This window comes from Bos indicus x Bos taurus, chromosome 3 (assembly GCF_003369695.1).
Source record: "Bos indicus x Bos taurus breed Angus x Brahman F1 hybrid chromosome 3, Bos_hybrid_MaternalHap_v2.0, whole genome shotgun sequence".
Classification (NCBI taxonomy): Eukaryota; Metazoa; Chordata; class Mammalia; order Artiodactyla; family Bovidae; genus Bos; species Bos indicus x Bos taurus.
In genome coordinates, this window is record NC_040078.1 from 9388437 (window position 1) to 9416103 (window position 27667).

Genomic DNA, 27667 nt, shown 5'->3' on the forward strand with positions numbered 1-27667 from the left:
TCAGTTGAGCCATTTCTGACCAATTTTTTTTATCTAGTCCCTGCTTATCCATCCCCTTGCTTCCTTTCCCCATCTGTTTACAGTTAATAGAGTCTAAAATATTTTTGCTTTCTCTTATAACCACTTTTATTTTCTCCTTTCCATTTTATGAGGGAGATGGTAATTATTAAAGGAATAAAGATAGAGTCCAATGATAGGGAACATAGAGGAAGAGAAAGAGCAAAAGCTGGAATAATGTGGTTCTCCAGCCCCTGGAAAATGGGACTGTTGGTTGTGATAATAATTAATTTTGTTAAAATTGCCTGAGACCTCTGGTTGTCAAGGGGTGGCCTGGCAAGGCTGGCCAGTGTGTATTGTCCAGTGTCCTGCTGATACTGATAGATAAGAGTATTTAGTGCATCCTTCTGTGTATCCCCTTTGAAGTTTCCCAGAGGGTGGAGTGCCTATTTAGAATTCTAATTAGTCAGTGAAATACTTGGAAACTGAGAAGCATTTTGTAACTTTCTTCCTGGTATTAAGAATGATTGATTGACATTAATGGAGCAACAACTTGGTGCAAAATTCTGCCCAGCATAGAACTGCCTGGATTTAGTTAGGAACTCTGTGCCCCACCCTGCTCTACTAGGAGGTCTGTATTTGCATGTTAAAAGCAGCAGAGCAGCTGGGTCCTGGAGAGAGAGCTGTGTCTCTCCTCTAGCTTGTTGAGACAGGAGGTCCAAGATACTCACAGGCTGCTTGCTTTGTGCCACAGCTTGGCCAGAGAGGCCCTGCTCGTTAACTTGATGGAGTGTGCTGTCTCCCAAGATGGGTGGTCCTTCTCTGCCAGTATATGGTGTTGGCTCAAATCACTTGGCCTAGAGAAAAGAGGCTTGGCAGGGGTAGAGGTTGGAGTTTGGAGGGGACTGGTGGGGAAAAGTCCCTGACAATAGCCTCAGGTTATGGCTGAATTAGTTAGGAAGCAGCTGAACTGGCAAAGCCAGCATGGCAGCCAGCAAGACTGGCAGCTTCATGGCACCTGACTGTGTCACCTGCCAGTAGCTTACCACATGCTCCTGCCCTTTGGTTTTGTTCTTCTTAGCTCCTGAAGGGAAACGATCCTCAGGCCTGACAGCTGTTTGGGTTGCTCGAAATCGGTTTGCTGTCCTAGATCGGATGCATTCGGTGAGTTAAGACTAAAAAGGGAAATTAATTTGGGGAGTGTGGTGGCATTGACCTCTGTATTGCAAAATGAAGAGCATGATTTTTCTCTTATTCTCCCTTGGGCAGCTGTTTTCCTGTGTATTGGCTTCTTTCTCCTAAAAAAAGTGAAAGTGTTAGTCCCTTGGTTGTGTCCCCACGGACACAACAAAGCGTTAGTCCCCTTTGCGACCCCACGCACTGCAGCCTGCCAGGCATCTCTGTCCATGGGATTCTCCAAGCAAGAAGAAGTAGGAGTAGGTAACCTTTCCCTTCTCCAGGGGATCTTCCCGACCCAGGGATTGAACCCAGGTCTTCTGTACTGCAGGCAGATTCTTTACCGTCTGAGCCACCAGGGAAACCCTCTTTCTCCTTAGTTCTACCCCACACCCCTTGGGGAAAAAAAGGCCTTAAAATTGATTTGATTGGGTGGAGGATCACTGTGGCTCTGGGCTTAAGAACCAAGCTAAACTCACTCTTGATAACACAGGGGCCAAAGAAACATCAAATTTGAAATAGGTGAGCTGGTAAGTCCCAGTGGTTAGGACTTAGTGCTTTTACTGCCGGGGCCAGAGTTCAGTCCCTGGTCAGAGAACTAAGATCCCGCAAGCCGTGCAGCTTGGGCCTGTCCCCCTGCCCCACCCCCCCGCCCCAAATAGGTGAGCTGGATAAGGAGTAGATCCTCTGCCTTATCCTACTACATCCATTGGTATTTAAAATATAATGGATTCTAAAAGAGTTAAGCAAAGCTCTCTCAAGAAAATATTTAACAAAAATTTAAGCCCCAGAAGTGCTCTGTTCTCTCTCTGGTTGATTAAGGAATTCAGATTTTAGTTAGACTTAGGATATTTCAATTGAAGAAAAAAGAAGGGCTATTAAGACCCTATCAAGAGGATCTTAGCTAGAGTGGTCTACATATAGTGGTGATTGACCTGGACAGCCAGAAAAAGAAAACAAATGGTTTATCAAAGCTGAGGAATAATTGCTAAGGGACATTGTCACCTGTCGTCATCTTACATGTATTCCTCTTAACCCCACCTTTTATACTCATTTCAGCTTCTGATCAAGAATCTAAAGAATGAGATCACCAAAAAGGTACAGGTGCCTAACTGCGATGAGATTTTTTATGCTGGCACAGGCAACCTCCTGCTTCGAGATGCAGAATCCATCACGCTCTTTGATGTACAGCAGAAGCGGTAACATGTCAGATATCCCTAAGCAGACAGGTTTATAGTGGGGGAGGGTGGAAATCTTTAGTGGGAGCTTTTTTCCCCAAGTGAGTTTGACTTGTGGCTTGGCCAATTTTTGTGCTATAATTCCAAGGCTCTTTCTCATCAGTTTTTTCCCTCTGTGATCACCCTCCATCCTGTACACACACACACAACAAGCGTTACAAGGGGCTTGTTAATTTGTTTTCAGAGCATTTATCTGAACAAAGATTGCTCTTGGGACTTAGAATAGGATCACAGGAATGAATGGCATAGTTCCTGTACTTAACAGAGCTTATGGTGCAGTGGTGAAAATAGACATACACAAGTTCCTAATAACACATGGGAATGAGGGTCAGGGAGTTGAGGAAGGTGGAAGTGTACAGTGTGAGCCAAAATATTTGTCACCGAACTGTAATACAAAAATGCTTATTTGGTGTTAAGAAATTAGGGGGAGAATGGATACATATGTATATATGGCTGAGTCCCTTTGCCAGTCACTTGAAACTGCCACAACATTGTCAATCAGGTATACCATAGTACAAAATGTTTTTGGTGTTAAAAAATTAATTAAATGCTAAAAAAAAAAAAAAAAGAGAGAAATTAGGGTTTACATTAATTTGAAGATGAAGAGGCGGTAAGTCATAACCTGGAACAAGGGGATCAGACCCACTCATGTTTGCCCTTCTCTCTATCCCAGGACTCTGGCATCTGTGAAGATTTCCAAGGTGAAATATGTTATCTGGTCAGCAGACATGTCCCATGTAGCACTACTGGCCAAACATGGTAAGTCTTGATTATATCCACCCTGATTTGAGACCAGCCCCTCCCTCCCCGTCCCTGCCAGCCTACTTCACTCACCCTGTCCAGCAGAGCACTCATGTCCTATGCCTCTTACAGCCATTGTGATCTGTAACCGCAAACTGGAGGCTCTATGTAACATTCATGAGAACATTCGTGTCAAGAGTGGGGCCTGGGATGAGAGTGGGGTATTTATCTATACCACAAGCAACCACATCAAATATGCTGTCACCACTGGGTAAGTTAATTATCTGAAATACAGAATGGGAGAAAGTGGCTTCTGAAAATCACTATCCTGTCTCAAGAGACATACTGAAGTCCTCCTTGAACTGTCTTTATGGAAAAGCATTGTTTGGCATATATGTGCTGGAGGCATCAGAACATTCTTTTTTCAGCTGTTTTAAAATTGTGTGAAATATGACACAAATATAGAAAATTATATAGGTTATAAATATATGAAATAGCAAACAGTTATATAATGAACATCTGTGTAACTGCCACCCGAGTTAAGAAATAGAACATTTCCCTTTGCCATGTGGTCCCTATTGATCACAACTCTCTCTCTTCACCACACAAAGAAAACGTTATTCTGACTTTTATGATAATTTCTTCCTTGCTTTTCTTTGCAATTTTACCACCATTATTTTATCAATAAAATAATGATTTAATTTTGCCTGCTTTTGAACTTCATATTAATTAAGTCATGCTGAATATATTTTATATTTTGCTTGTTTTGCTCAATATATTGTTTGTAAGATTCATCCATGTTATAGCTCTAATTTATTTGTTTTCATTGTTGTATAATACTCGCTTATATGAATATAGCACAGTTTATCAGTTCTATACTAGACCAATAGTTGGGCGATTTCTAGGTTTTGGCTATTAGGAACAATGTTCTTTTAAACATTCTTACATGTACTCTGGTTCATATGCACATATATTGCTCTAGGGCGTTTCCCGCGAGCAGAATTGCTGGGTCGTAGAACACGCTTATCTTCACATTTGCTCACTAATGTGAAAGAGTGGTTTTAGCAATTTGCATGCCCCCCAGCATTGTATAAAAGTTTCCTTGCTTGTCACCCTGGCGGGCACTTGCCTTTGTCAGACTCATTTTTGACTGGCAGATATGGGATGTATTTTGTAATTTTACGTTGCTATTATCTGATTCCCAAGGAGATTAGACAACTTTTTTTATTTAGCCATCCATCAGTATTTCCTTTCTTATGAATTTTGTTCAAGGCTTTTATCTTTCATTTAAATAAGTTATCCTTGTTCTTTTATTATAGGAGTTCTTTATTTATCTGAACATCAGTCCTTTTGACGGCAGTGTATTGCAAGTACTAATATCACCTCCCATTCTGCTGCATATTTTTTTATTCTTTTGAGATCCTTTAATGAACAGAAGTTCTTAATGTAGTTGAGTTTATGCACCTTATCATTTATGGATATCAAGTTTTGTGTCCTAGTTAAGAAATCTTTATTGACTCCAAGATCATAAGAACATTCTTTTACCTTTCCTATGACAACTTTATAGTTTTGCCTTTTGCATCTAGGTCTATAATCTACCTGAAGTTGATTTTTGTATATGGTATAAAGTGTAGTGGGCTCAGCTTTCCTTTTTCATAAGGACACTCAGGGAGAAGGCAATGGCACCCCACTCCAGTACTCTTGCCTGGAAAATCCCATGGACGGAGGAGCCTGGTAGGCTGCCGTCCTTGGGGTCACAAAGAGTCGGACCTGACTGAGTGACTTCACTTTCACTTTTCCCTTTCATGCAGTGGAGAAGGAAATGGCAACCCACTCCAGTGTCCTTGCCTGGAGAATCCCAGGGACGGGGGAGCCTGGTGGGCTGCTGTCTATGGGGTCGCAAAGGGTCGGACATGACTGAATCGACTTAGCAGCAGCAGCAGCAGCAGCGTGTATTGAAAAATACCAACTTTTCCCCATAGTTCTGCAGAGCCATCTTTGTGATATATGAATCACGTTTACAGAAATGCAAAGATCTGTTTTCTTGTGGTCTTTTGTCTATCTGCGATCGAATTCTGCACTGTCTTGAGTGTTATAGTTTTGTAAGTCTTTACATCTGGTAAAAGAAAGTGAAAGTGTTAGTCTCTCAATTGTGTCTGACTGTTTGTGACTCTGGGGACTATAGCCCCCAGGCTCCTCTGTCCATGGAATTCTCCAGGCAAGAATGTTGGAGTGGGTTGCCATAGTAGGTCCACAAATCTTTTCCACTTTATTTTTAGTTTATTAGGCTATTTTCAAATAATTTGAACTTCTCTATTGTATTTTTGTTTTCTATTTCTTAATTTCTACTATTGGCTTTATTCTTTTCCTTCCAAGTATATTCTTTGTTTTAACTTTTAAAAGAACAATAAAGTCTTTGAGATGGATACTTATTAATTTTTAGTCTTTCTCCTAATATTAAACATATAGAGCTCATTAATTTTTGAGTATTCTTCTAATATGTGTGTACTTAACACTATAAATTATCCTTCAAGTATTGTGTTAGCTATAGTCATAAGTTTTCATTTGTAAACTTTTAATTTTTGTTTAGTTTAAAACATTACATGCTTTGCATCATTTCTTTGTATGTCAGAAGTCGTCACACGTACCTGTCTTCTACTTTCACTTATAGCTTATAAGGAAGGATTTAGCTGTTGATAGTAGTCTAGTGGTGCTTCCCTGGTGGCTCAGCAGTAAAAGAATCTGCCTGCAGTGCAGGAGACCCGGGTTCAGTCCCTGGGTCTGGAAGATCCCCTGAAGGAGGGCATGCCAACCCAATCCAGTACTCTTCCCTAGAGAATCCCATGGACAGAGGAGCCTGACAGGCTACAGTCCCTAGCATCAGAGAGTTGGGCACAACTGAAGTGACTAAGCAGTAGCAGCAGCGGGCTAGTGATTATATATCAGAACTTAAGATTTTTAACTTTCAGGTCTGGTTCTGATAGCTGTGTCTCTTAGACTGTAGAGTATTAGCTTATAAAGAGAAATCATACCATCTGCCCCACCTTTTCCCACTTCACACAAGAGAATCAAATAAGTCTGGCATTTAGTTCTGCTGTTTTTTGACTCACTTCACATCTATACCATTGTTCAAATGGCACTTGAGAAAGGGGTAATGAGAAGATAAAAGATTAGGTCCTAGACTTGTCTTACTTCCTTATAGGCTGGGTTTACCCATGCATTTGCTGAAAATTGTGCTCTTCAACTCTTATTCTCAGGGACTACGGGATCATCCGAACTCTGGATTTACCTATCTACGTCACGCGGGTGAAGGGCAACAATGTATATTGCCTGGACAGGGAGTGTCGTCCTCGGGTGCTCACCATTGATCCCACTGAGTTCAAGTTCAAACTGGCCCTGATCAACAGAAAATATGACGAGGTATGAAATGAGGAAGCATATTAGGAGTATTGAGAGGGGCAGTGCTCCTTTTTTCCTATAAATGATCTCTATTTCCTGCCTACCCCACCCCAAATGTCTAGGTGCTACACATGGTGAGAAATGCGAAACTTGTAGGCCAGTCTATCATTGCTTATCTTCAGAAGAAGGGATATCCTGAAGTGGCACTGCATTTCGTCAAGGATGAAAAAACTCGCTTTAGTCTGGCACTGGAGTGTGGAAACATTGAGGTGAGAGAAGTAGGGTTATAAGCCCCTACTTTGTTGCAGAGGAGGCGAGGGGGTTACGGTGGCCTTGGGAAGACATTACTCTGGGCTTGCTTCTTCAGCCAATGTAATGAATTTTAGGATTTTTTAAGTTGTGGAGCCATCTTCCTGTTGCTTATTTGCCCATTTTTGCTTCTGCCACAGCATTTCTACTGTTGTTGTCATTCTGAGTTAGTCTGAATTCAATAACTTTTACAACAGAAGCATGATAGGATAGAATTAGAAAAATCTCATTATTTCCTTGACATTGATTTGCCGATTGGCTGCTTGGATGAAGGAACACTTACTAAATGTTGAGGTGTAGAGTCTGTAAACATTATTTTTAAGTGGGTGGAAATAGTTCTGAACTTCCTTCTTCCATTACTTCTTCTGAGGAGCCACACTGTTCGTCAGACCTGGCAGATAGGAAATATGATAGCTAAGCAACAATTGACTGTATGAAATCAGTAACTGCTAGAAGATGATTTTGTTGTAAATTTCTGAGGAGGAAGATAATATGATCTGACACTTTGATCCATGGATCCTAAGGGATCCCATTTGTTGATTGAATTTTCAGTAGAATTACTGAAAGCAAAGCTAGGTGGAATGAAGTATAAAGAGTTGCTTGGAAGATTTATTTAGAGATGGACATTTTGTCTGCAGACTCTGGTTTTCAGTCATAATAACCTCCAACTTGTTAACTCTAATCCTGGGGATTCTTTAGATTGCTCTGGAAGCAGCCAAAGCACTAGATGACAAGAACTGCTGGGAAAAGCTGGGAGAGGTGGCCTTACTACAGGGGAACCACCAGATTGTGGAAATGTGTTATCAGCGCACCAAAAACTTTGACAAACTTTCCTTCTTGTACCTTATCACTGGCAACCTAGAGAAACTTCGCAAGATGATGAAGATTGGTAAGACCCCAGAAACTAAGGATGGGAAGAGGGGTCTTTGTGGGGAGGAAGACGGCAAATAGAGGCAAGAGAGAACTTGAGAGAGAAGACCTAACTGAGTGCCTCTTACTGTCTTGGTGCAGCTGAGATACGAAAGGACATGAGTGGCCATTATCAGAATGCCCTTTACCTGGGAGATGTGTCCGAGCGGGTGCGGATCCTGAAGAACTGTGGGCAGAGTAAGTATCCAGAACTCACATGGGGTGGGGGGTGGCCTCAGGAAGTACTTTCTTTATGGCAAGTTATTCATGTATAGTGGTGAGGGGATTTCCTTCATTGCACATTTTTCAGAAGAGACCGCATGCTCCTACCATGCTCAGAAGACTTTCTTCAAAGCCAAATGGAGGGACGGCCAGAAAATATAGTTTCTGTAGACACTGGTAGGAAAATAGCTAATATCACTGGGAAAGTGGGTTTTAAAAGGTCCTGGAGCAGATACTATAGTAAATGTAGTTGGTTGAATGCCATTAGAGTTTTATTATTTACTTCAAGTCTGGGGGTTTTACTCATATATTTATTTTATATTTAAGGGATATTTTTTGAGAACCCACGGTATATACCAAGCATCACACTAGCACTTGAGATACATTAGGGAATAAGAAAGGTGAAAGATGTGGTTTGGACCAAGGTGCTGCCTGTGAACAGCTGAGCAGTGGTCAGATTTGGCATATATTTTAAAGGTTGAACCAACATAATTTGTTGAAGGGGACTGATGTGGGATGTGAAAGAGAAGAGAAAGGAATGAGTTCAAGGTTCTTGTTAACACTGATAGATCTTAAGGATAAGCAACTGTTTTAGTTATTTATCACTGTATAGCTAGTTACCCAAAACAGTAGTTTAAAACAATAAACATTGGTTATCTCAGTTTGCAGTGTGACTTAGCTGAGAGCCTCTGGCTCACTAGCTTTCATTAGGCTGCAATCAAGGTGTTGGCCAAGACTGCAGACTTCTCAAGGCTCGAGTGGAGGAGGATCCACTCCCATGTTCACCGTGTGGCTGTGGGCAAGCCTTGGGTCCTCGCTGGCTATCTGCTGGAAGACGTCAGTTTTCTGCTATGTAGGCTTTTCCATAGGGCGGTTCACAGTATGGCAGCTGGTTTCCCTTAGAGCAGGTGGGGCCCCTCAGATTAAGCCGTATCTTTGTATGCTGATTTCACAAATGACATCCCATCATTTCTCCCACGTGCTGTTCCTTAGAAGTGAGTCCATAAGTCCAGCCCACACTTAAGGGAAGCGGATTATGCCAGGACTTGAATACCAGGAGGCTGACATCAGGATGCTGATGGTACACTTGGAAATGTACCTTTACCACAAAGTCTGTTTTCTTCACAGAGTCACTGGCCTATCTCACAGCTGCTACCCACGGCTTAGACGAAGAAGCTGAGAGCCTGAAGGAGACATTTGACCCAGAGAAGGAGACAGTGAGTCTTTATGTAAAGTGTCTCTGATTACAGGATTAACTCTGATATCTTGGGACTATTTAAACTTACAAGGGGCTTCCCTGGTGGCTCAGAGGTTAAAGCGACTGCCTGCAATGCGGGAGACCTGGGTTCAATCCTTGGGTCAGGAAGATCCCCTGGAGAAGGAAATGGCAAACCCACTGCAGTATTCTTGCCTGGAGAATCCCATGGGCGGAGGAGCCTGGTGGGCTACAGTCCATGGGGTCACAAAGAGTCGGACACGACTGAGCAACTTCACTTTCACTTTCAAACTTATAAATGTCACTCCCACTGAGATCAAAAGAAGCTCCACAACCTCCCCTACAATGTTCCTGAGAGCTGTTTGCTTTTAACCTTCTCTTGCCTTCCAGATCCCCGACATTGACCCTAATGCCAAGTTGCTTCAGCCACCTGCACCCATCATGCCGTTGGATACCAACTGGCCCTTACTGACTGTGTCCAAAGGGTTCTTCGAGGGCTCCATTGCCAGCAAGGGTAGATGTCCACTTCTTCCATAGCATTTTTGTTGTGTGCTTGTTTTGTGAGAAACTGTTCTAGAGAGTACCCTTAGCCATAATGTCCTTTCCATCTATTCTTTTTTCTGTGTGACGCCTCATGGAGCACTGAAATGCCAATCAGAGTTATTGTACAGCCTTTTAAAAACTGAATAAAATCATGCTGAGATCATGAAAATTCAGAAAATAGGAGGGAAAGAGGTCTCTTGGTTCATGCTTCTAACAACCACTGTTAACTTTCGGTGTATTTTCTTAGGTTTTACCATATATGTAGTCATACTCTCCATTCTGTGTTTTATCATTCATGACATACAATCTTAAGATACAAACCTCAGCTGCCTCAATTCTGTCATGTGACTATACTCACTGCCACTCATCTTTACACTGTTTTCTTGGAAAAGTCTACTAATTTGTTTCTTCCGAGTTTCTTGGCAACTAAGAGCCTACTTAAATAGACCTTGGGCATTTTGTACCCAGCACTGCTCTTTCGTCCATATCCTCCCCTCTAACCTTTGTCCTCACACCCTGTTTACACAGTAGTGGTGCTAACTTAGCAAAGATCTCAGCAAGAAATGCCAAGAATTGGTACCGAAGGCTGGTTAGGAAAAGATTGTTTAAGAGGCAGTTTTTGCTAGCAGGAAGGTCAGTTGTTTTCATCTCTCTTCTATTCCTTCATTCTGTGAAACCTATGCTAACCTGCAAGTTAGCATGACATAGATACCACAAAAACAAATAATAAACAAAAACAGTAAGTAGACAAAGCATTGGCACCTGCTTCTTAGGGATACATCTTGCCTGCAGAGGAGGCCGAATCTCAGAGTTAACCGACTATAACCAGCTCCTTTCTGTCCCTTCCCACTGTAGGGAAGGGAGGCGCGCTGGCTGCTGACATTGACATTGACACTGTTGGTACTGAGGGCTGGGGAGAGGATGCTGAGCTGCAGCTGGATGAAGGTAAGATGCTCATCTCGGGCTGTTCTGGGCAGATGGGCTCCTTGGAGTGGGACTGGGCTGTGGGCAGTTCTGCAGGGTCCTGGACCATGGGATCCCAACATTTTTCTTGCCTTTGGCTAAAATTGTCATGTTGCAAATCTATTTTGTGCCTGGATTTTCCTTACAGATGGGTTTGTAGAGGCTACAGAAGGTTTGGGGGATGATGCTCTTGGCAAGGGACAAGAAGAAGGAGGTGGCTGGGATGTGGAAGAAGATCTGGAGCTTCCTCCTGAGCTGGTAAGTGGAATTCTCACCCTTGTATGGTTCTCTCCATTTACCCCTGTGGAGGTCAGCAGCCTTGTCACCCCCCGACCCCTGTCCTAAGGACCCCAAAAGGGCGGAGATCTAGATCCTCCTAATCTGCTCTTTATCTCCCACTTGAAAGATAGAAGAACATAACTAGGGTTGTACAGTGGCAGCTTATGAAAAGGCAGCAAGCTTTTTTGTTTGAATTGGAACTTTTCGTATATAGCTTTTGTTACAACTACTGAAATTTCTACTATTTTGAGAATCATCTTCCACAACCACCACCCCTCACCAGCAGAGGCTGGGAATAAGATAGTTTTGTTTAGATTTATCAGGACAAATTGATGCTTTTGAAGCATCAATTGAAGAATTGATGCTTTTGAACTGTGGTGGTGGAGAGGACTCTTGAGAGTCCGTTGGACTGCAAGGAGATCCAACCAGTCCATTCTAAAGGAAATCAGTCCTGAGTATTCATTGGAAGGAATGATGCTGAAGCTGAAACTCCAATACTTTGGCCACCTGATGCAAAGAGCTGACTCATTGGAAAAGACCCTGATGCTGGGAAAAGATTGAAGGTGGGAGGAGAAGGGGACGACAGAGGATGAGATCGTTGGATGGCATCACCGACTCATTGGGCATGAGTTTGAGTAGACGGGGAGTTGGTGATGGACAGGGAGGCCTGGCGTGCTACAGTCCATGGGATCGCAAAGAGTTGGATGCTACTGTGCGACTGAACTGAACTGATCAGGACAAATTGCTTGAATGCCTTAAAAAATGACTCATTTCTCTTTTTCCCCTAGGATATACCCCCTGGGGCAGCTGGGGGAGCTGAGGATGGGTTCTTTGTGCCCCCAACCAAGGGAACCAGCCCAACTCAGGTAAGCAGAGAAATACAGCCCTGGAGGGGTAAATGTTTGTGAGGTGGCTATACTTGATTACATGTGTAAAGAATATTGACACTCTTCTGTTACAGATATAGAGTAGGATTGTTGGGAAGAGAAAGAGCAAAAGTTCACTTGTCTTGGGTTTTCTGTTCCTTGTTAGATCTGGTGTAATAACTCTCAGCTTCCAGTTGATCACATCCTGGCCGGCTCTTTTGAAACAGCCATGCGAGTGAGTCTTAAAGTTACCTTGGCCTTCACCGAATGTGCCTGGGGTCCCAGGGGGATGGCTGACTCATCTTAACCAGATGGAAATTATTATACCCACAAGGGCAGAGGTGTATATGTATCACCTCTCATCTGCTTTCAGTACGGCTTAGTAATCTCTTAAAGAGGATTCTTCCAGCCATTTTCCACTGGTTTATAGCCTGCTTTCTGGCTCACATCAATGAAGTCAGCACCCCTTCACCCCTTCATGAACAGGTGTATGTTTTGAACACTAAGCCATGTGCTGTGGTAGCAATAACAGTACCAACAGCTGCAGCAACCACTAACATCTAATGTTGACTGTTTGCCAGTCACTATCATGAATGCTTTATGGGTATTATTTAATGAAGTAGGTCCTATAATTAAATATAATTTATTGATGAGGAACCAAGTAGAGAGAACTTAAATACCTTGCCCAGGGTCAACTAGTTTTTAAGTAGCAGAGCTCAGATCCTTATGTTTTCTTCCTCTTGTATTCCAGCTCCTTCACGACCAAGTAGGGGTAACCCAGTTTGGCCCCTACAAGCAACTGTTCCTGCAGACCTATGCCCGAGGCCGCACCACCTATCAGGCTCTGCCCTGCCTGCCCTCCATGTATGGCTATCCTAATCGCAATTGGTAAGGCCCCTTGCTTCTCTCTGTTCCAGCTTGTGGTAGATATTTCAGATGGTAGCCTCAGGGAATATCAGCATTGTCCCAGAGCTGATGTTTCCTAGTAGGAAAAGATCTTTGACTTGGCACTTTTCCCTGGCTTTTTTCACTGTAGGCTGTTGTGATCATGTTTCCAGAAGAAGTTAGGTTGAGGTGGGCTCCTAATCATCCTGTCTTCTTTCTACTTTTCTCTTTCAGGAAGGATGCAGGGCTGAAGAACGGTGTACCAGCTGTGGGCCTGAAGCTTAATGACCTCATCCAACGGTTGCAGCTGTGCTACCAGCTCACCACAGTTGGCAAGTTTGAGGAGGCTGTGGAAAAATTCCGGTCCATTTTACTCAGCGTGCCACTTCTTGTTGTAGACAATAAACAAGAGATTGCAGAGGTGAGAGCAGTCTAGCTGCTTGTCACAGTGCTAGGCACCCCCCCAGTCGTGCATCTGTACCGTGACCTTCTTTTGTCCCCTATCTCCAGGCTCAGCAGCTTATCACCATTTGCCGTGAGTACATTGTGGGTTTGTCCATGGAGACAGAAAGGAAGAAACTGCCCAAGGAAACTCTAGAACAGCAGAAGCGCATCTGTGAGGTAAGACCTCTGAGCAGTACAGAGGCATCCTCCCTTATACCCTCTGAATGAATAAATAGTAAGTCACTTCAGTCGTGTCCGACTCTTTGCGACCCTCTGGACTGTAGCCCGCCAGGCTCCTCTGTCCATGGGATTCTCAAGGCAAGAATACTGGAGTGGGTTGCCATTTCTGTCTCCAGGGGATCTTCCCTACCCAGGGATCGAACCAGGGTCTCTTACCTCTCCTGCCCTGGCAGGTGGGTTCTTTACTGCTAGTGCCACCTGGGAAGCCTCTATGGAGTCTGAATTCTTTAGGTCTCAATGTGGGGAGTAAGAGAAATTTGGGCCTGTTTCTGTGACAATAGAATGTATTTCTCCACCTTTCTTTCTCATCCCATAAGTTCTCTATAACTAGGAGGCAGAAGCTTTCTCTGTTTTATAGCCAGTCTGGTTTTTATTTGGTTGTTTTGTTGTGTTTTTAATGCATGTGTAACAACTTATAAATGATCTAGCCTAGCTTTAGCATCAGCCTGACATGTTCCTCCTTCTGTCCACCAGATGGCAGCCTATTTCACCCACTCAAACCTGCAGCCAGTGCACATGATCCTGGTGTTGCGTACAGCCCTCAACCTCTTCTTCAAGCTCAAGAACTTCAGGACTGCTGCCGCCTTTGCTCGGCGCCTGTTGGAACTCGGGCCCAAGCCGGAGGTGGCTCAACAGGTATATGGGAACTCCTTCAGTGAGCATAGGAGAACTGGATCTCCTCTTACATGGAGGGGGTCAAAGACCAAGGTTCTTGTCTCAGAAACAAAGTGTTGTATTACAGCATTCAACAAAAGAGCCAACAAGATGCCATCCTCTGTTTACATACAGAGGATGAGGACCTCTGTATGGCATGAGGACCCCCTTTAACTCCTGGAAACTAAGCAAATACCTTACTCAGACATTGCTCCACTGTGAGAATGTGACCTGTGACATCAAATAGCTCCTCTGTAGCTGAAAGTCAGCCCCGCACTGTCCTTAAGTTCAAGGTTTCTCCTTACCAACACCAGTTACCTCCATATATATACATGTCCCATTACTTGTGCTTTCTGAAAGCTTTTTTATTTGGGCAGTGAAAGCCAGTATTAACCCTTTCCTGGCTAACCCTGACAATTCTCAGACTTCGTGGAGAAGTATGGGTCTAGTTGGCCTTCCCCTGTGGCTCAGCTGGTAAAAGAATCCACCTGCAGTGCGGGAAACCTGGGTTCGATCGCTGGATTGGGAAGATCCCCTGGAGAAGGGAAAGGCTACCTACTCCAGTATTCTGGCCTGGAGAATTCCATGGACTGTATAGTCCATGGGGTCGCAGAATTGGACATGACTGAGCGACTTTCACTTCACTTCACTATGGGTCTAGTTCCATAGAGCCACTTTGGGATAGAAAAGGAAAAACCGTGATACAATAGGAATGGCAGTTATTATTCCTTCATATGACCTGTGCGGAGGACATATTCTGTATTCACTCAGTACAATTGCTTCTTGCATCAAAGAAACTGCTAAACCATGGTGTTGAGGTCATTTGAGTTGTGGTGTGCAGTTTTCAGTCCTTTTAAATAAAACATTCCTTCCCTCCCTTAGACCCGCAAAATCCTGTCTGCCTGTGAGAAAAACCCCACAGATGCCTATCAGCTCAATTATGACATGCACAACCCTTTCGACATCTGTGCTGCATCTTATCGGCCCATCTACCGTGGAAAGCCAGTGGAGAAATGTCCGCTCAGTGGGGCCTGCTATTCCCCTGAGTTTAAGGGTCAGATCTGCAAGGTCACTACGGTAAGTACTGTCCTTGAGAAATGAATCTAGAGTATTGAGGGAAGGGGAAAGAAGGCATATTGGTCCTTTTGTTTCCTGTATTCCCGCCTCACACCTTAAGGTAATGACATTGGAGAAAGGTAGAACTTCTCCCCACCACTCCTTACCAATCAGTAACCATAACAAAGCACTCGCCTGTGCTCACTAGGAGGGCAGGGAGTAGACTCTCTAGGCTTCTCACCCTCAAAAACCCCTAATCTTTTTTCTTCTTCCACAGGTGACAGAGATTGGCAAAGACGTGATCGGTTTGAGGATCAGCCCTCTGCAGTTTCGCTGAGGCCCCTTTCTGTGTGTAGGGTGAAACACCATGTTTCCTGCAGAGTCTTTATATTCTTCTAGCTCTTTCTTCCTTAACTACTCTTCGTGTTGGTGTTTAGTTCTCCCTGCCTTAAAATCTAATGTCCTTTTCTCTTCTTGTATGGCTAATCAAGTCTAAACCTGACTTTGTTGTTGTTGTCGCCTCTGAGAACCTCTCGTCTTCTCAAGGTGACTTATAGTTGTGGTCACACTTAGCCTTGCCTTTCCAGCCTAGATCTTTCAAAGAACATTTGTGATGAACATTTAAATAGTAAATTCCTTCAATATTTATCCTTTCCCTTTCCACCCCATGTGTACCTTTTGTTAGAAAGGAATGAGATGTAATAAATAAGATAGCGTCTTTAACTCAGTCATACCAAGCTCTTAGCCATCCCCATTTTCCTTGGGCATTTAAACTCCTAGGCAGATATAGCCTCTCTGTGCCCAGAAACTTAAAGTCTGAGAAGAAACTGTTTGTTTTCCCAGAAATGCATATCACCTTTTGTTGATTCTTTCCAAAGATTGTTCCTGTATTTTGTTTCTCACACGAAATAAAGTAGATTTTTATGAGAGTTTTGTGGTTTGTCATTTGTTTCCTGGACACGCTCACATTCCTCCTTACTTCATGTAGCTGCCCCATCCAAGCAGATATCTTTCCTTCAATAATTATTTTTAATTACAAAGATAGTAAATACCCATTGATTTTTTTAAAGTAAACTGCTGTGAGAATGGTAGAAAGCAAGTAGTTCCCTATTCCATTGTTGACTGTAACCTTCCATCTATTGCTAATTAGTAATACACTCTATATAGTACAACATATTTTGCTTGTCATGTAATAAGATTAATTTGGTAGTGTGATATAATGCACCTTTGATGAAAATATGTACTGTCATTTCAAATTCATGTTTTCAATAAACAGTACATTTAGTTCACAAATCAATAAATTTAGAAAGCTATTCAGTGATGTCTTCCTCCTCTGCTTTCCCTCAGCCACCCAGTTCCTATCACCTTCCCCAAAACAGGTAACTGCCATTGTTAGCTTCCTTAAATCCTGCCAGAGGTTTTTTTTAAAATGTATATACAAGCAGATGTCAATGTGTTCTTCCCTATCCCCCTATTTGTATCTAAATGGAAGCATACTACTTAAGGATTTTAAGTTGTCTTTTTATTGATGGATATACTTATTGATTGATATTTGACTATTATAAACAGTGGTGCAATGAATATCTTGAACATACATTGTACAGGTGGGGAAAGTGAGCCTGGAGGATAAACTCCTAGAATTGTGTGATTCCTACATCAAAGAGTGCAGGCCTATGTATCTTTTTAGCTTTAAAAGATGCTTTCTTGGTACTTCCTTGGTCCAGTGGTTAAGACTGTACTTCCACTCTATGAGGCACAGGTTCAATCCCTAGTTGGGGAACTAAGATCTCACATTTTAAAATTTGTTTTAAAAAGATGCCTTCTTAAACATAGTATCCCCAAAATAAGTCTGCCTTTTCAAAAAATTTGCATACTAATTTCATAACAGTTATAAACATTCTTATTGTAACCTAGGCAAATTGATTATTTTGGTAAAAGTTTTTTAAGTTTAAAACTTAAATTATAAAATTAGTTTTGCATATCAATATAAACATAATGAACTAAGGGATATGAAAAAAGTGGACAATCCTCATGAAGCTTACATAATCTTAGTTCAGCTTAGTCGTGTCCGACTCTTTGCCACCCCATGGACTGCAGCACGCCAGGCCTCCCTGTCCATCACCAACTGGGAAACAAAATGGATAAATGTGAAGTAATTGAATACCAGACAAGAATTTGAAGCTGATTAATAAACAGTGGAGAACCAAAAATGTCCTTAATCAAGAGAGTAATACAAAGAAAAGGCTGTAAAATATTCTTGCAGCAGTGTTCTGATTGCTTTGCCAACAAAGGTCCATCTAGTCAAGGCTATAGTTTTTCCAGTGGTCATGTATGGATGTGAGAGTTGGACTGTGAAGAAAGCTGAATGCCGAAGAATTGATGCTTTTGAACTGTGGTATTAGAGAAGACTCTTGAGAGTCTGTTGGACTGCAAGGAGATCCAACTAGTCCATCCTAAAGGAGATCAGTCCTGGGTGTTCATTGGAAGGACTGATGCTGAAGCTGAAATTCCAATACTTTGGCCACCTGATGCGAAGAGTTAACTCACTGAAAAAGACCCTGATGCTGGGAGGGATTGCGGGCAGGAGGAGAAGGGGACGACAGAGGATGAGATGGCTGGATGGCATCACCGACTCAATGGACATGAGTTTGGGTGAACTCTGGGAGTTGGTGATGGACAGGGAAGCCTGGCGTGCTGTAGTTCATGAGGATGCAAAGAGTTGGACATGACTGAGCGACTGAACTGAACTGAACTGAATAAACAGTGGAGAACCAAAAATGTCCTTAATCAAGAGAGTGATACAAAGAAAAGGCTGTAAAATACTCTTGCAGCAATGTTCACTATACATGAAAGGTAGGAGATGAGTAAATACTGAGATGAGGTGTTAGGCGTTTCAGTAGTAAAGCAAGTTTAATGGACTTCCCTGGTGGTACAGTGGATAGGAATCCACCTGCCAATGAAGGAGACATGGTATCAATCCCTGGTCTGGGAAGACTGCACATGCCATGGAACAATTAAGCCCATGCACCACAACTATTGAACCTGCACACCTAGAGCGTGCGCTCCACAACAAGAAGCCATGCACCGCAACTGAAGCGCAGCCCCCTGTCTCCATAACTAAAGAAAGTGCATACACCAACAAAGACCCCGTGCAACCAGTAAACAAATTCATAAAAAATGGTAAAGCGAGTTTAAGAAATAGAACAACCATGCCTATTTTCAACTCCATTCAATTATCTGATACTTTCCTTATTAGCATACTTATAGTACTATATTAATGTGAAGCCAATAGAAATACCTGTAACATGTGCTTGTTGTAACTACAGTTGTATTAGAGAGACACATATAAGCAGTTTGGAGTTAACCTGGAATAGATGTTACAGCTATTGGGGAGAAAGAGATTAATCAGGGAAGAATTAGATTACAGAAGTTTAGATGTGAAAACAACCTTAGAGTTTCAGCTTTCATGTTTTGTTTTGTTTTGTTTTTTTTTAATCATATTTGTAATAGAGTCCTAGAGTGGAGAAAGGTTTTGAGCAAAGCAATTTAATAACAGAGTTGAGACTAGCATTTAGGTCTTCTGACTTCTAGTTCAGAGTGTTTTTCCCAAGTTACAGTACGTGTGCTTGGACGATCACAGCAGGTTTTGCACAGGTATGACTTTAAAAGTATGTGCCTTATATGTCAAGGAAAGAGTAAGTACCTAATCTGGTGCTTGACATAGTACTCAAGTGTGTTTAGGAAGCTAAGGATGAAAGTCAGGAAGTGAGTTTTTTCATTTAGATGTGGTTTCTCCCTTTTAAACTTTATGATACTTTATCCTGAATTCTTATAAGACAATGACCTTGGCCATACTTGCTGTGTCTATGTCTATACCCACCTCCAGCCTAATGCCCAGACAACTACCTTAACAGCAAGGGCTGGTCCTGATTTCTCTCTCTGTCCTCCATGGTGCCCCACATAGGATTTTGAACAACAGCAGATGCCCTCTAAGTGGTAAAGTAGGTTTGTCTAAGGCAGTTGATGCATTCTGGCAGATCTAAATAGAACAATTCCAGAGAAGGGAAGGGATGTCTGGAGTTGTCTTTATCTGAGTCTCCCCCAACTACACATGATTCACTTCTGTGTAGAGAAAAGGCTATAAGTCAGGGAAGTTCACTTCAGTCACTCAGTCATGTCCAACTCTTTGTGACCCCATGGACTGCAGCACACCAGGCTTCCCTGTCCATCACCAACTCCAGAAGCTTGCTCAAACTCATGTCCATTGAGTCGGTGATGCATCCAACTATGTCATCCTCTGTCGTCCCCTCTTCCCCCTGCCTTCAATCTTTCCCCGCATCAGGGTCTTTTCCAAGGAGTCAGTTCTTTCTATCAGGTGGCAAAAGTATTGGAGTTTCAGCTTCAGTATCAGTCCTTCCAATGAATACCCAGGACTGATCTCCTTTAGAATGGACTGGTTGGATCTCCTTGCAGTCCAAGGGACTCTCAAGAGTCTTCTCCAACACCACAGTTCAAAAGCATCAATTCTTCAATGCTCAGCTTTCTTTATACTCCAACTTTCATATCCATACATGACTACTGGGAAAACCATAGCTTTGACTAGATAGAACTTTGTGGTAAAGTAATGTCTCTGCTTTTTAAAATGCTGTCTAGGTTGGTCATAGCTTTTCTTCCAAGGAGCAAGTGTCTTTTAATTTCATGGCTGCAGTCACCATCTGCAATGATCCTGGAGCCCAAGAAAATAAATTCTCTCACTGTTTCCATTGTTTCCCATCTATTTGCCATGAAGTGATGGGATCAGATGCATTATCTTAGCTTTCTGAATATTGAGTTTTAAGCCAACTTTTTCACTCTCCTCTTTCACTTTCATCAAGAGGCTCTTTAGTTCTTCTTCACTTTCTGCCATAAGGGTGGTGTCATCTGCATGCCCGAGGTTATTGATATTTCTTCCGGCAATCTTGTTTCCAGCTTGTGTTTCATCCAGCCCAGCATTTCTCATGATGTACTTTGCATATACGTTAAATAAGCAGGGTGACAATATATAGCTTTGGTGGATTCCTTTCCCGATTTGGAACCAGTCTGTTGTTCCATGTCCTGTTCTAACTGTTGCTTCTTGACCTGCATACAGATTTCTCAGGAGGCAGATCAGGTGGTCTGGTATTCTCATCTCTTGAAGAATTTTCCACAGTTTGTTGTGAACCACAGAGTCAAAGGCTTTGGTGTAGTCAATAAAGCACAAGTAGATGTTTTTCTGTTCAGGGAAGGGAACTCTACAGTAGCCTTTTTGCTTAATCCAAAGTCCAAGAGTCACTTTTCTACCCAATTTGATTAATAATCGAGTTCTAAGTTCTTGGCCCTGTGATAGTTTTAATGGGGTACAGGAAATGTGAGATAGCCAGTAGATTCTGCAGAGAAACATGCCTCTTTAGGATCTGAGAGAGCAAAGAGTAGACAATGAATGCCTAAGTTTTAATCCCTAGCCCAGGAGCTAGGGATGCAGCACTGAAGATGACAGATGAAAATCCTTGCCATCATCGTGCTTAAATTGCAAAGGGCTTAAGGGGAGATAGAAATGATAAATAAGTAAAACATACAGTATGTCAGATAGAGGTAAGGGTTGAGAAAAATGGAGGGAAAGTGGACAGGATTTGTATATGTATGTGTGTGGGAGGGGTTGCAGTTTTATTTAGTGAGGCCAAAGAAGGCATTTCAGAGAAGATGACATGTGAGTAAAATACTGAAGTGAGATAAAACTACCATGTTGGGTATGCCGTAACTGCAACTGCCTTACTGATTACAAATGCACAGCTTCTGGTGGCTCGTAGGCAGTTTGTCCCAGTTTGGCATACCCACAGCTCTGGAAAAAATAATAAGGAAGCCAGGTAATGTGGGAAGTTGAAAGAAAGGAAGCCAGGCCAGTAAAAGAAAAAAAAACCTGGCAGAAGGTAAGAGTAAACTCACCTCTGTTAGGTCAACGTGTCAGTAGAAAGAAGAGAGGTGGCAGGGGTGGGAATTGGAGCCTCCTGTCCCTTTAAAAATGGCGGCCTGGCACGGACCAACAATACCATTGGTTGCGCGAGCAGAGGGGCGGGCTCGGGGGCGGGGCGAGCGGAGCTGCGGAGTCCCACCTCCTACGGCAAGTCAGAGGTGGCAAGATGGCCGCGGCTGAGGGGGACGGTGGTGTCCGGGCCGAAGCTGACCGGGAATTGGAAGAGCTTCTGGAAAGTAAGAGCCCGTCATGGGAAAGCCCCAAAGAGGGCGGATGTAAGGGTCCATTCAGGGGGGTAGGTAAACCTGCGATGTTTGGGGCGGAGCAAGTAAGGCTCGCCAAAGGCTGGCCGGGGGCGGAGAGTCTGACTGCGACCCTCGAGAAAATCTCTGGGTCACCCTCTCCTTCCTCTACAGCGGTAGTTGAGGAGTTCTCTCTGGGTCCCTGAACGGCCCACACTGTTGATCACTCTGCCGGAGGGGAAACTAACCCAGAGGACGTTTCACGCTCCCTCTCCAAACTCCCCTTACTTTAGTAAGTTCTGAAGTCCTGACTCTCCCCACCAGCAGCAGCATTTGGTCCTCGGGGGGCAGCGAACCGAACAACCACGGATTGCTTCCATTAACTATTAGCAAACCTGTAGTGCGTTCTTCTGTGCACGCTCCTGCCCTCCTTAATAGAAAAGACACTCCTTTCTTTCTCCCAGTCCTTTCATCCACCAGGCCCCTTTCCAGTTCTTTCATCATGTCAGAGCTCAAACCCTTCCCATTATTTTGAAAAACAGGGTGAGACAGCCTCAGGGTAAGACAGTTCTCTTTTGAAAGGAGGTGGCTGTACTTTTCCTTCTCAGCCCTGCCATCCACTCCTCTCTGGTTTGGTTTCTTGTCCAGAGTGGGGCTGGTGTCTTACTCCTAGGCCTGGCAAATATAGTGGTGGTGAGAACAGAGGTTTTTCAGGGTAGAGGTGAATACTTTTTGTCTCTTGCTCAGTCACAGAGTGGGCAGGTGGAAAGATAAACAGAAATGGTGAGAAGTGCTAAGTGACTGTGTGAGTCTGCAGAGATGAGGCCACAGGGAGCTCTAGCAACTCTGGGGAGGGAGAGCTAAATTGAAAGAGAAAAGAGAGTTCAGGGCCCTCCGGTGGAGTATAATATGGAGTCCCTCAGTTTGTACCAGGACCCATGGGAAGCTGGGTGAAATATCTTAAGGCTTCTGCTCTCTTGCCAAAGATTATTCCTTGTAGGGCTCCAGAGTGAGTTCTAGGGAGGTTAAGGACATCTGTGTTCTCTGTTCCCCTTGAATATCTGTATGGGATTTCTAGGAACCATTAAAGTATGGCAAAGAGGCATCATGTAGATGAACTGTCGTCTTACAGCTTTGAGAGATGTTTTTTCCACCTTAAGAGATTTCTTCCTCTATGATTACAATACATTAGATAATGGGGAGGGGGAGGGAGAAGCTTATTGAAGAGTGGGTCAGGAGAGGGAGACTCAAAAAAGGAGAGCATTTTAGGAAGGTTGGCAGCTTGAAAGATTGTTTTCTTAATGCTTTGCTCAGAAACCCCTCTAGCCTTGCATTCTCATCCATCACCAACATATACACTGTGTCTCTTGTCTCTGAAGGTGCTCTTGATGATTTCGATAAGGCCAAACCCTCCCCAGCACCCCCTCCTACCACCACGGCCCCTGATGCTTCAGGGCCCCAGAAGAGATCGCCAGGAGACACTGCCAAAGTATAAATTCTACCCACTTAAGGGATGGGGAGGGGATGGGTGTGCAGCTCCAAGCAGAGGTGGGGCAGGCCCTTGTGGGCCAGAAGGGAGTCGGGGAGGGTGCCTTGGCCTCACATTGCTGAGTGCTCTTGCAGGCCTCAGTCCTTGTGAAACAGGGACTTGAGATTAAGTAGAGGGATCTCAAAGAACAGATTTAAATGGTTGGATTGGGAATGCCAGCCCATTGCCTTCCCTCAGTGGCCGGATGCCTTTTTGCTGTTCTCATAAGGAGAAGTAGTCAGAATGTCCAATTGAGGTGGGTAGGAGGGAAGCACTGCATCTCCCAGAGCCACTGCCTGTGGCTTCTGTCAGAAACCATGTACAGTGGGGCGCCAAGTAAGAGATGTACTTTGGCCACGTTGTCGCCTGCAGGATGCCCTCTTCGCCTCCCAGGAGAAGTTTTTCCAGGAACTGTTTGACAGCGAGCTGGCTTCCCAAGCCACTGCAGAGTTTGAGAAAGCAATGAAAGAGTTGGCTGAGGAAGAGCCCCACCTGGTAGAGCAGTTCCAAAAGCTTTCAGAGGCTGCTGGGAGAGTAGGTAAGGAGGGGAAACAGTGGGAAATATCTGAACAAACCTCTTGGGTTATTGTCCCTTGACAACACCAAAATTTTTTGTAAAAGTTGACAGGAATTATGATACCACTGCCATGGTATAGGGGAGGAGATGGAAGGAAAAAGGAGACCCTGTTTAATGAAAGGGGTGAGATAGGTTGGAAAGTAACAGAAAAGATTATTGAAAAGGGATAATTTTAAAGATCAGTGTTAATGTGGGTGTCATTGTAGAGAACAAACTGAGACACAGTCCACGTAGATTTGTGGAAATAACTATGAAGATAAACGTAGAGTATTCAAAGATTTGGAGTGTAGTAATTCACTAATAAATGCTCCATGTCCAAGCTGGTAACCAGGTCAGTCTAAGCAAGCAAACAGTTAAAATCCTAAATGACTTAGGCTCTTTTCATCTCTCCTAGGCAGTGATGCGACTTCCCAACAAGAATTCACCTCTTGCCTAAAGGAGACGTTAAGTGGACTAGCCAAGAATGCCACTGACCTTCAGGTGAGGGGGAAGAGATAGGGAACCACAAGGGTCCCACTCACAGAGACTTCACCGGCAGAGTCTCAAAAGACAGACTCTCTTGGCTATCATCTCAAGTCTGTTCTTGCCTCACTATTTTGCTACAGGCATGTTTAAATAGTTCTTTCCCACCTGAAAAGTTGGTAAGTGTCCCAAGAAGGTGGTATACTTGCTCATTTCTCTTCTGTCCTTTCCAGAACTCTGGCATGTCAGAAGAGGAACTGACCAAGGCCATGGAAGGGCTGGGCATGGACGAAGGGGATGGGGAAGGGACCATCCTCCCCATCATGCAGAGTATCATGCAGAACCTACTGTCCAGGGATGTGCTGTACCCGTCACTGAAGGAAATCACAGAAAAGGTTTGTGAACTTCTGTTTATGCTTTTCCTCCTTATTCCTCATTGTATCAACTCCTATGGGCTACTTTGTCTATTTAGAGACTGTAAAGACAGTAACTCAAGTGTACAAGTTCATCTTTTTTTCTCCTTTGTTTATTTATTTGGAGGGGGAGAGTTAGGGAGGAGTTGTGTCTCCAAGAGAGTAAAGCTACTTTACTGAGGATATTTAAGGTAGACAGGGAAATCCTTCAGCTCTATTAATAGTTTTCTATAAACTAGTCTAAGACTCTGTTGTTGTCTGATCAACTCCTTCTTGCATTTCCAATTTCATTCATTTCTCCAACAAGATGTCACTGATGGTTTACTGACTTTATGCTGTGAACAATTTTAAGAGTAGTTTAAATGATGGTCTCTGCCATCAAAGAGTTTATAGTGTTACTGGAGAGACTTCTAAAAGTTGTTAAACACAAAAGAAGGAATATGTGACTGAAACCATATGTGGCCCTTAAAGCCTCAAATATTGACCATCTGGCTCGTCACAGAAAAAGTTTGTCATAAATGGTGACCATAAAGGCTAGCATAGCCAGGTGATCTGATTGAAGTCAGTGCTGCTTCTCATGCTAAACTTGCTTATTTAGTTTTTCCTTCTCCTCTCTTTCTGGCCCCTTCGTGTTCTTCGTATTTTATGACCCTTACTTACGCATTGTTCACTTAATTCTTCACCACCCATTCTCTGTTTACTTAGTATCCAGAATGGTTGCGGGCTCACCGAGACTCTCTACCTCCAGAGCAATTTGAAAAATATCAGGAACAACATAGTGTCATGGGCAAAATATGTGAGCAGTTTGAGGCAGAGACCCCCACAGACAGTGAGGCCACTCAGAAGGCTCGTTTTGAGGTGGTGCTGGATCTTATGCAGCAGGTAAGGCCTTTCACTGTCTGCCTGCTGCTGCTTTCTGCTTGAGTGTTCATTGCAGGCAGATCCTGAAAGGAGGCCACACAGCCGAACCAAAGTTGGGGAGGGCGCACAGGGGAGGCCACAAGGCACGGGCTTATCTCGTGTTCCTCCTTATTTTCCAGCTACAAGATTTGGGCCATCCTCCAAAAGAGCTTGCTGGGGAGATGGTGAGTATACCATCTTGTAGACTTTAATCTGAGCCCAAGTTTCCATTATTCTGTAACCTTTAGAGATTCCGCCTAAGGTAATAATAGTGGCTGCAGGGGATAGACCTTCAAAAGCTCTAACTTTTTGAAATGGGAGGAGTTATCTGAGTCCCTTCATCTCTTCTCCAGCCTCCTGGCCTCAACTTTGACCTGGATGCCCTTAATCTATCGGGCCCACCAGGTGCCAATGGCGAACAGTGTCTGATCATGTGAAACACAGCACACTTTCTTCCCTGATTCCCAGCCATGGGGGAACGTCTGGAGTCAGAAGAAGCACTGAGAACTGAGGCAGGAGTGTCGTCTACCAGAGTGGCTGCCCACTGCCATCTGTCATCCCACCCAAGATTGTGTCATACCAGCTGAGGCTTTTTCTCTTTGTAGGAATAAGGCCTGTTCTGCAGATCATTACTGTGAACCTTTCCATTGTGGTTTCTGCTGCTAGCAAAGGCCCAGCTACCTTCCAAGTGAAGGAAGGCAACTCTTTGGGGGCAGGCACCTTTTTCCCTCTCCCAAAGTCATGTTACACAGGGCCACACTGATGTTCACTTTTGTACCCGAGGTCTTCGTGCCTTGTCTCTCCTCCCTCTCTTGGACCTGGGGATCAGGGACAGCGTCCTAAGACTCTGTATTTCTGTACTTCTCTTAAGCAGGGCCTTTGGGAATGAGTGCAAAGAAACTTAGCCTGGGCTGGGGCCGTAGGTCTGTCGCCACACCCTCTTGCCTTCAGACTGTTGTGAATTCTCCAAAGTAAGTGGGGGCCTTTTGCATCTAATCACAGGTTGAAAGAGAAGCCCTGGAATTCTCTCTCCAGGTACAGAGTCCTCAGCTCCCTGTCCAGCCTGAGAACTCAAGCAGCTGCCCTGGTTCTTTCTATAATGCTATGTGATCTGGGTGAACTCAGCCCTTGACCTTCCTTTACCCCCTACCTCTCCTCTCATCTCTCTACTTTAAATACCTCTTTATTCCAACCCTTCTCTGAGCCCAAACTGTGAGGAAAAAGTCCTGTCCTGTTTCCCCTGTTCTAGTCCATCCACCACTCTCACCAGCCCTGCTGTCTCGCTGGCAAGCCTGTAATTATAGTGTGTCTAGGAAGTGAATGACTGCTCTTCCCCAGTTGCATACCGTTTTCTTTTACACACGTACACTTCTGATTTCTTTGACTGCTGCCCATTGATTCAGGGAGGTAGCTTGGGAAAAGGGAGGTGGGATGCTGCCTGCGCCCTTTTTCCTGACAAATAAATATTCTGAGTGAGGACGGTAGTCTGTATTTCATCCAGCTCTTTTCCTAATCTTCCTCAGCTTCTCTACGCTGCCGTGTGAGGTGTGTTAGCTTAACACTGCTGGGTTCTACCATCACGTCTCTTCCCAGCTCAGTCTGCACCTCAGTTGGTAGAGCAGACTGAATGACCACCATTCCTCATTTTCTCTGTTTTTGAAGCCTTTCAGTTGGTATTGTATTTTAACATTTTACATTATTATGTTAATATTAGTAATGTATTGTTAACATGTTTTCTAAATTTTTTTTGTTGGAGCTGACCTTGCCTTTCACTATGGGAGCCAGTGGATCTGTAGATCTTGGGTACCACATGTTGGTGGATATTCTGGTTCAGACCAGCTGGCTGTCCTCGTTCAGCACTCAGAAAATAACTACCAGAGCAAATTTGTACTTACCATTTGTGGCACTCTGATCACCTGACATGACACTTTCCCTTGGGTTAAGACTTGTCTCCCCTTAAGATCCCCTACACGTTCTGTGGTATTGGTGAGGAAGGAAATATTTTTAAGACCTCAGGCTGTTTAGGAAGGTCCAGCTATTGTACCTCACAGTAGGGAAGAGCCCAGGCCTGAGTCTGAGACTCCTCGCCTCTGCAAGAGATGGGAAAGTACAAGCAGACCTGTGATGGTGGTCACAGGACATGAATGGCCAAAATTGTCTCCTTATAGCTCTAGCCAAAAACTGAACGAGGATGGGAAGGGGGGTGGGAAGGACAGAAGGGCCCTGCCCCTTGATCCATGTGCCAGTTTTCTTTTACACATTCTCACTTCTGTGGCCTGGCCAGGACTTACTCCAGAAACCTAAACAGGTACCACCTTAGTTTTGTTCCTGAGACATTCATTTTCATTTTCATTTTCATTGAACATGATTTGATTGGCCTCAGGTTACTGTCTGTTCCAAAAATACTATTTGAACTCTT

The 27667-nt window shown here is 43.7% G+C and overlaps 2 protein-coding genes across 4 annotated transcripts in view; both read left to right on the top strand.

Annotated features, from left to right (window-relative positions):
• COPA (coatomer protein complex subunit alpha) overlaps window positions 1-16066 on the top strand; it is a 44405-nt gene extending 28339 nt beyond the window's left edge. Inside the window, exons 14-33 of one of the 2 annotated variants that reach the window (XM_027528585.1) lie at window positions 1079-1161; window positions 2233-2372; window positions 3085-3170; window positions 3285-3423; window positions 6410-6572; window positions 6674-6820; window positions 7560-7749; window positions 7872-7967; window positions 9120-9208; window positions 9598-9721; window positions 10606-10695; window positions 10862-10971; window positions 11781-11858; window positions 12025-12093; window positions 12610-12746; window positions 12978-13164; window positions 13254-13364; window positions 13902-14063; window positions 14964-15158; window positions 15415-16066. In XM_027528585.1, the coding sequence (XP_027384386.1) occupies window positions 1079-1161; window positions 2233-2372; window positions 3085-3170; window positions 3285-3423; window positions 6410-6572; window positions 6674-6820; window positions 7560-7749; window positions 7872-7967; window positions 9120-9208; window positions 9598-9721; window positions 10606-10695; window positions 10862-10971; window positions 11781-11858; window positions 12025-12093; window positions 12610-12746; window positions 12978-13164; window positions 13254-13364; window positions 13902-14063; window positions 14964-15158; window positions 15415-15474 (2456 nt within the window). In that variant the 3' untranslated portion in view covers window positions 15475-16066. Of the gene's footprint in view, window positions 1-1078; window positions 1162-2232; window positions 2373-3084; window positions 3171-3257; window positions 3424-6409; window positions 6573-6673; window positions 6821-7559; window positions 7750-7871; window positions 7968-9119; window positions 9209-9597; window positions 9722-10605; window positions 10696-10861; window positions 10972-11780; window positions 11859-12024; window positions 12094-12609; window positions 12747-12977; window positions 13165-13253; window positions 13365-13901; window positions 14064-14963; window positions 15159-15414 lie in introns of both variants that reach the window. The other variant, XM_027528576.1, reaches the window with a different exon arrangement.
• Window positions 16067-21271: 5205 nt separating this feature from the next.
• Window positions 21272-26732, top strand: PEX19 (peroxisomal biogenesis factor 19). Of its 2 annotated transcripts, none has more exons than XM_027528652.1 (8): window positions 21272-21362; window positions 22748-22857; window positions 23269-23434; window positions 23868-23953; window positions 24169-24330; window positions 25054-25230; window positions 25389-25433; window positions 25602-26732. In XM_027528652.1, exons 1-8 carry the CDS (start codon window positions 21293-21295, stop codon window positions 25683-25685), a joined length of 900 nt encoding a protein of 299 aa, XP_027384453.1. In that variant the 5' UTR covers window positions 21272-21292; the 3' UTR covers window positions 25686-26732. The 2 variants fall into 2 exon arrangements, with proteins under 2 accessions (XP_027384453.1, XP_027384463.1); XM_027528662.1 differs by having other exon boundaries at window positions 23290-23434.
• Window positions 26733-27667: the final 935 nt, after the last annotated feature.